General features: G+C 45.6%; 1 protein-coding gene across 1 annotated transcript in view; it reads left to right on the top strand.

Annotated features, from left to right (window-relative positions):
- unc5db (unc-5 netrin receptor Db) overlaps window positions 1–8,005 on the top strand; it is a 162,237-nt gene that overhangs the window by 116,561 nt on the left and 37,671 nt on the right. Inside the window, exons 6-8 of the mRNA XM_017451208.3 lie at window positions 1,266–1,433; window positions 5,466–5,630; window positions 6,320–6,352. Coding sequence (XP_017306697.1) covers window positions 1,266–1,433; window positions 5,466–5,630; window positions 6,320–6,352 — 366 coding nt within the window. The remainder of the gene's footprint in view (window positions 1–1,265; window positions 1,434–5,465; window positions 5,631–6,319; window positions 6,353–8,005) is intronic.

The following is an 8,005-nucleotide window of genomic DNA, read 5'->3' as shown; positions in this document are numbered from 1 at the left end:
AAAATCAATACGTCTTTATAAACGTTGAGGCGTGAAGCTGCTCCGTCTTAATCCCATTTAAACACGCACCATGTGCTCATCCATCACTCACACAGTCCCTAAACTACACTCAGACACCACTGCTAGCACACAGAACAGAGCCAGGACAGTCTGTGTGCGCGCATGTGTGCACGCATGTGTGCGCGAGTGTGCAAGATAAAGAAAGTGATGAAGCTTCTAAGAGGTTCTCTTCTTCTTAAATGGAACAGTCCTAACGTCATAAACCTTTCTGTCTGTCCGTCTATCCCACTGTCTGTCTGTCCGTCCGTCCATCCCACTGTCTGTCTGTCCGCCCGTCTATCCCACTGTCTGTCTGTCCGTCCGTCCGTCTATCCCACTGTCTGTCTGTCCGCCCGTCTATCCCACTGTCTGTCTGTCCGTCCGTCTATCCCACTGTCTGTCTGTCCGCCCGTCTATCCCACTGTCTGTCTGTCTGTCTGTCTGTCCGTCTACCCTACTGTATGTCTGTCTGTCCGTCCGTCCGTCTATCCCACTGTCTGTCTGTCTGTCCGTCTATCCCACTGTCTGTCTGTCTGTCCGTCTACCCCACTGTCTGTCTGTCCATCCATCTATCCCACTGTCTGTCTGTCTGTCTGTCTATCCCACTGTGGGGTCTGTCTGGCTATCCCTCAAGCTGTCTGCCTGTCTATTTATCTATGCCTCTGTCTGTCTGTTTGTTTACAGCTCTGCCTCTCTATCTGTCTATTCTTCTCTCTGTCTGTCTATTTCTCTACCCCTTTGTCTATCTGTCTGTCCATCTTTCTGTGTTACTATATCCTTGTCTGTCTGTCTGTCTGCCTGTCTGTCTGTTTATCTATCTGTCATTCTATGTCTTTCTCTATGCCTGTTTTCTATCTATCTATCTATCTATCTATCTATCTGTCTGTCTGTCTGTCTGTCCATATTTTGTGTATTTCATGTCTACTTACCTGTCTGTCTCTCTGTTTATCAAGCTGTCTGTCTCTTGTGTCTGTCTCTGTGGAGTTAGAACCTGTAGTGTTTATTGCTCTACAGTGTACACTTAAGGTGTAACAGCGCTGCTGGTTGTCGTTGGTAACGGCATGCACTGTGTCTTATTCTGCTTTATCCCTCATCAGCAGCTGATTCTCTCTCTCCCTCCCTCTCTCTCTCTCTGTCTGTCTCTCTCTTGCTCTCTGTCTCTCTCTCTCTCTCTCTGTTTGTCTCTCACTGTCTCTCTCTCTCTCACTTTCTCTCTCTCTTTGTAGTGAACGGAGGCTGGTCTCTGTGGACGGAGTGGTCTCAGTGCAGCGTGGATTGTGGGAGAGGAGTACAGAAGCGCTCTCGGACCTGCACTAACCCGGCTCCGCTGAACGGAGGAGCCTTCTGCGAGGGCATGTCTGTACAGAAGAGCACCTGTAATGCACTCTGTCCCGGTCAGTGCTCCTCTACACCATTACCTACACACTCCTCTAAATCTTAACTCTCACCATCCGTCACTCATTTAATCCTCACAGTCACGCTTCAAACCCGAGGCTGTGAGAACACACCGGGTGTTTTTCAAAAAATGTCGGAAAAGCTGAGAAAAGGAAAGGTTTCGCTTAAACAGAGTTAACAGCTACGTGTAGAAGGAAGAGAAGAAGTGACGTGTCACCGAACACACACGCGGTGATGAGGAAACACAGAGTGTCAGCTCACGGTGGCATCTCTGTGCCTTTATACCAGCATTTCCACCTCTAATTCTGGAGGACGAATGTGACGTTTTGGAAAGCTCTACCTCGCAGCTATAAACAATCATTCTTTCAGCACCTTGGTAAAAAGAAATACAGAGAGGAGCCACAAAAGTTCTAGAACAAAGATGAACCTCAACCGAAGTGATGGAAAGACCAAAGTGTGGAGAATGAAAAGATCTGCTCATGATCCAAAAACAATACAAGCTCATCTGTGAAGAATGGTGGAGGTAGTGTCGTGGCTGCTTCTGGAACGTTCTCACTAATCTTTACTGATGACGGAACTCATGATGGTAGCAGCAGAACAAATTCAGCAGTTCACAGTAACAGTGTCTTCCAATTTACATCCAGATTAATTGTGAAGAACTTCATCATGCAGCAAGAAAATGATCAAATTCCGCTTTTGCACCAAAATTCCCCGGAACAGTTAATCCCAGGAACTTTTTTCAAGGGACTATTTGGTTGCTCCAGACATTTGTTATCTGCATGTCCATCGCGGTTTAAATTTCCAGGAAGATTAGGAAATGAGTCCGGTGATGTACGACTGCACGACAAGCCCTTGGCGAAGATATGAAGCCTTGAAGTATGCTACAATCAAACTGATTATTGACACAAAGTAAGCTGATTTTAATGATGTAATAATGTCAAATGCTTTCTCAGCTCGTAAAAAGACGTAGCAGGATGTGATTGGACCACAAATCTTTGAACATTAACAAGAGCGTTTGCTGAAATCAAACCGGTGGTCAGGTAGTCAGGATCGGGCACGCTCCTCACCTCGGCCCGGGTTCGATTCCCTGTCACGGAGTTAAATTGATTTATTTATTTTTATCTTCGGATAAAGGTTCGTGTTTTAAAAACGGACAGTCTATTTTCTGAAATCTGATAACGACACTGCAACAACAACAAGCATGGAGGAGCTTCAAGCTGTGCTGCTGCTGATTGTGATGTATTGCTTTGCTAAAGAGGTAATTGAGAAAACGCTGGGAAAGAGACGAGCGGCGATAGCAAAGCGAAATGTAACGCTAGACTTAAAGTAAGTAAACGGATTTTATCAGTTATTGCTGAGACGACCGAGATGAACGCACTGAGACTCACGAGATTCTCTCTGCACTGTTTTCCTGTGTGAACAACGGCCAGCTCGCTTAACCCACTCCATATTTTTAAGTGTACGTTTTCACCGCGGGACGCCGTTTCCAGTCCCCGCTGTGTTTCCTCAGCATAAATACTTAATAAGGCCTGAACCTCGTCGTCGGGCCGGCGGTCGTTTTTTTTTAAAGAAACTCCATTGTGTTGATTCGAATCACAATGAACAACTGTTACTCTATGCACGGCAACAGGCTTCTAAAAAATGGTGGTTGCAAAAAAAACCCCAAAAAAACACTGTTTACACTCAACCAATCAGCATGTTCAACGCCCAAGTCCCACCCCCGAAAGTTCCTGGACTTTGAAAATGTACCACCTCTTGAGTTGGGACTTTGCGAGGGCTGAATATTTTACCTGGAGCTTAATTTAGACCGTGGTTCCTGCAGTGGAAACACAGCTAGTACCTGCAAAAGTCCCTAGTTCCTGGGGAAAGTTCCTGTGGTGGAAAAGTGACCAAAAAAAACCAACACATTGCCAGCTCAACAAAGGACTTTGTCAGGGGGGAAAAGTGAAAGGTTTTAAGACTGGCCAAGTCAGTCACCAGGCCTTAATTGAGCAGCATTTCACCTCCTGAAGAGAAGACTGAAGGGAGAACCCCCCCCCTTTCCCGAAAAAATCAAAAACTGAAAGTACCTGCAGTAAAAGTCTGGAAAAGCATCACAAAGGTAAAAATGCAACAGTTTGGATCACCAGCTCGAGTCGGTTATTGCAAAGGGATATACAACCAAGTATTAAGTGATATTTATGTTCCTATACTTTTGCTCACCTAAATATTGGATGGTCTGTCACCAAAGGTGCCATGTTTTAAGTTGTTTAGCACATCGAGATGTAAATATCAGGACATGAAAGCTGAAAATCTGATCTCATCTCATATTTTCATCTGAAACCCAAATGTCCAGTGTATCGCGAAATAGAATTGGCCTCGCTGCTCCGATACGTTCAGAGGGGACTGTATTTATCTACGGTTTGGCAGGTGGTGAGTTAAACTTTTTAGACAGTGCGCACCATTTGGGGATTGATTCCTACAGATATAAATAGAATTAGTGGTGAATTGACAGCTAGCACGCTATAATGACTCTGTCCTGCACTTAATCCTGGAGGACTGAGGAAGGAAGCGGTGCCGTCTAGCAGACTGTCTGCACCTGCTCAGGCTCTGTCCCCGTTTTCACGCAAACGAATTAGTTCGGGTCCCTTTGAGTTCCAGTGGACCCGGCCGTGACCCACTTCTCGGCGTTATTTTAATAATCACCTCGCTCTCCGAGCTGCGGCAAAGCAATAACCTGCTGATTTAATTGCCTCGGCTCCTTCTCTCTGGGAAAGCAGCTTAAAACTCATATTTATATACGAGCCGCTTCATCACGCCGCACTCATTTGAATTATTACCCGCTAAAAAAAAGTGACGGTAATTTTAAAGCATGCCAGAGTGCTTTATTTTATCGACGCCTTTCCAAATGAAGTCGTTTTAGCCTCAGACTCCTTTAAGTTAAGACGATTACGGCGATTATAGCTTGTTCTAGAAACGAAAGAGCCGCTGTTGTTTTTTTCCACTAACAGTCACAGTCACAGTGAGTTCCGGTCACATTGTTCATTCTTCAAAACGGCTTTGTGCGTCAATGGCAGCAATTGGCTGATTTCGCTTCTGCAGAAAGCATTCATCGGTCATCTCTGCCTTCTGCACGAATCGGCCGCAACATCTGGATCACGATAAACATTTGTCTCGTTTGTGTTGGCTTTGAGTAAGCGCCTCATCGGCGGTTCCAAAGACTCGGAAGCCAGATCAATCTGAGTGTCACCAGCTCTTTATTCTCATTTCGCTTTGCTTTGTTGGCTACGTTTTGTGAACAAGAAAGGCGTATAAATCAGACACAGATTTTTAGCACGGTTGAAGTTTCCAGCCCAGCTAAAATACAGCACTGGGGTCTGTCCCAAGACGGTCATTTGAGACAGCGAAGCAGCCCAGCACTGTTTAGAATTCATCAGACACATTAGCGAGACATGTTACGTCGAGCAAAGCAACATACAGCACCTGCTCTTAACACCTGAAACCTGCGTCGCATTAGCACTAACACACAAACATCATTTGCATTTAGATGAGCAGGGAAGGAGCCTCGCTCGGCCATGGAGAGCTTTAAGAACTTGCAATGTAATAACCACGAAATTGTTTCCTCTAGGGCGCTCTTACGCGTGATGCTTCTTGGCAGCGCTCGGGCTGTCAGCGTGACATGTGGCGCAGTCAGATTGGCTAATTTACACGCAACGCTCCCCCAATGAAATCATGCACGTGATGCATGGAGATTAAAACGTTCACAAGCTCCTTGTTTGGGAGATCTGGCCTGCTGGGAAAATTGAGGGCTTCCGTTAGTTCTCGTCCATTTGTTGGTCGAGTCTCAAGTAGACCAAGTGAGATAGGTTTGATGAAAGCAATTGGGAGCGAAATCAGCCTCGTGATTGGCCATTGTGAAACTGTACCCAAGCTTTACCCAAAATTAGCCCCGGCCCACTTTATGTTGAAGGCGGGGGGCAAACGTGATTTTCATGTGAAAGTAATGACGCACCCGTCAGACCATAACTCAGTCTTAACCCGTGTCTCCTCAGTGGACGGAGGATGGGACGAGTGGAGCGAGTGGACGGCATGTAGCGCTCAGTGTGACAGGCAGAGATGGAGGGAGTGTACCGCGCCGGCTCCCCGCAACCACGGAAGAGCCTGCGAGGGCAAAGGTCATGACGTGGAGAACTGCACCGGCGGCCTGTGCACTCAAGGTAAAGCCTATTTAGAGGTCGTCATCATCACCATCATTAGTGTATGTTTCATCGTTTAGCCATTATCTTCATTGCTTTGTTTTCCATCATCACCTTTTAAATTCAATTCTTCAAATCATATCTCCCATACAGTGGCATATGCTATTAAACCCTGAAATCATGCTCTCGTATAGACCGATAAACTCGATAGATGCAAACTGGTTTGATATTATGCGAAATTATTGTTGACCAATGGCACAACTGATAAACAAACCCAAAATGGCTGTCATATAACAAGTGTGAGAAATTTCAAGTCTATAAGACACCACCACGTCAACACCATATGAACAATTTCTACACCTTCTGACCTATCAGAATCCAGAATTCAACAGGGTAGTAGTTATAGATTGAAATAAAGTCCAAAAAGCACATTTTTTTTACGAAATCGAGGCTAAACATAGTAGCGCTTGTCTCGGCGAGGTTTGTTCTGCGGTCCTCCTTCTGTGGGCTGAAGCAAAGTGTCTCAGTGCCATCTGTCAGCGCATCCCGACTGTAATGATGCCATGCATCATTATCTCCAGCTGATGTTGGCACAGCCAGCATTTGGACTTGCACTGCATGATCTGAATCTCCGAGTGCCTTAGTTAAGTGATTCGGGGGTGCTCTCTAATTCTGTCTCTCTCTCGCTCTCTTTCTCTGTCTCTCTGCAGATGGGAAGATGCTGCATGATGTTAAGCCTCAGAGTGAGTCTCTTTTCTTCCATATTTCATGTATCTGATTCTTTCCTCCCCCCACCCCCCCAAGAGTCAGTACCATACCTTTGGTGATATCTGCTTGGAAGAGAAGTGGTCCTGTTATAGCCTCAGTTGTTGGCTTGCTCATACCCCCGGTTGAGAGAACTGGTCGTATATCATATATATGGAATATGATCTTGAGTAATTCCCTCCCGTTGAAAAACCTGTCACTGAAATGAGTTTAAATATGACGGCGCAGGCTTAAGTTGCCCAACCGCACCCTATTACGGGGCTTTAATCAGCTTATCCTTCACTCTGAATCGTCGAACGCACCTGCCCCGATAGCAGCTCGGATACCTGCGAGGCGAGAGAGGTTTGTTTTCCTCAGACGTCATTCTTCCGAAAGGTACCACGCTGTGCCGGAGATCAGGATAATTGAGTATCGCCGCTAAGCATCTGCACTCGCATCTGTCAAAATTTGACGTTTGATTAATGTGCCGGAAGAAGTGAAGAGATTCTCCGGGCGTGTAAAAATACCCAGTTTTCAGGACACACCCTCCCATCCATCCATCCATCCATCCATCCTTCACATTTCGTTTATCAGAGGTCTGTCAGTCATCAGAAATGGCCATTTCCCACAATCCCCGTCGCAGTCACTCTGCCGTTTCAAGTTCAGGTGGATTTGCTGTGGTCAGATTAGGCAGGATGAGTGATGGGATATGGTGTGTGAGCGCGAGCTATATTTAGATTAGCTAATGGGATGCAATTACTGCACATTAGCTCACTTAAGCAACCATAGCGTGTCTTCTTATGCGCCCCTGTGTTTTGCGTTCACTCAACCAATCACCACTTAGCACATTTTTAAATGAGTGTCAGCAACATGCTCCTTCTTCCGTCTCTAAATGCGGGTTGAAATCATTACTGCAGCAGGTCAAACTGAGTCCCGCACATAACACTCAGCATGAAGCCAAGGTTAATTATGTTCTGTCCAGATTAGTGGTGGGCTTTTGTTGGGTTTTTTTTTTTTTTTTTTCGACACGAAACTCGAACATATTCTCGGTTCCGTGTCTATAAAAGACTGGTGTTTATAAATTTGAACCAAACAGGTGACATTATTGGCCATCCGTCCCTTCTGTCACCTTCTCACCTGCCATCGTAGAAAGCCTAGAAAGTTCCATGTCTGTTAATACTGTTTAAACTGACACTCACTGAGATGACAATAAGATTCATCAGACAATAAAACATTTTAGGATGGGCTGTTATATGCACATAATCAATGACAGGGTGTTGTGATGAAGTTACTGCTACCACGCCAAAAGTTCATAAAGATCATGTACCTATGACAGCACACTTATTCCTCTCATACAACAGCAACTTGCTAACAACCTTTTAATGAATGATATGTCATATTTTCTGTCCATTTATAGTTACACTTATGTACCATATCTCCGTGCAGTTCCTGACTGGTTTCCCACTGAAGCTAAGCAGGGTTGAGCTTGGGCAGTACCTGGATGGGAGACCTCCTGGGGGAAACAAAAGTTGCTGATGGAAGTGGTGTTAGTGAGGCCAGCAGGGGGCGCTCACCCAATGGTCTGTGTGGGGTCTAATGCCCCAGTATAGTGACGGGGACACTATACTGTAAAAACAGCACCGTCTTTCAGA

The sequence above is a fragment of the Ictalurus punctatus genome, chromosome 22 (assembly GCF_001660625.3).
Source record: "Ictalurus punctatus breed USDA103 chromosome 22, Coco_2.0, whole genome shotgun sequence".
In the NCBI taxonomy this organism is placed as follows: Eukaryota; Metazoa; Chordata; class Actinopteri; order Siluriformes; family Ictaluridae; genus Ictalurus; species Ictalurus punctatus.
This window is presented reverse-complemented; position numbering and strand designations above follow the sequence as displayed.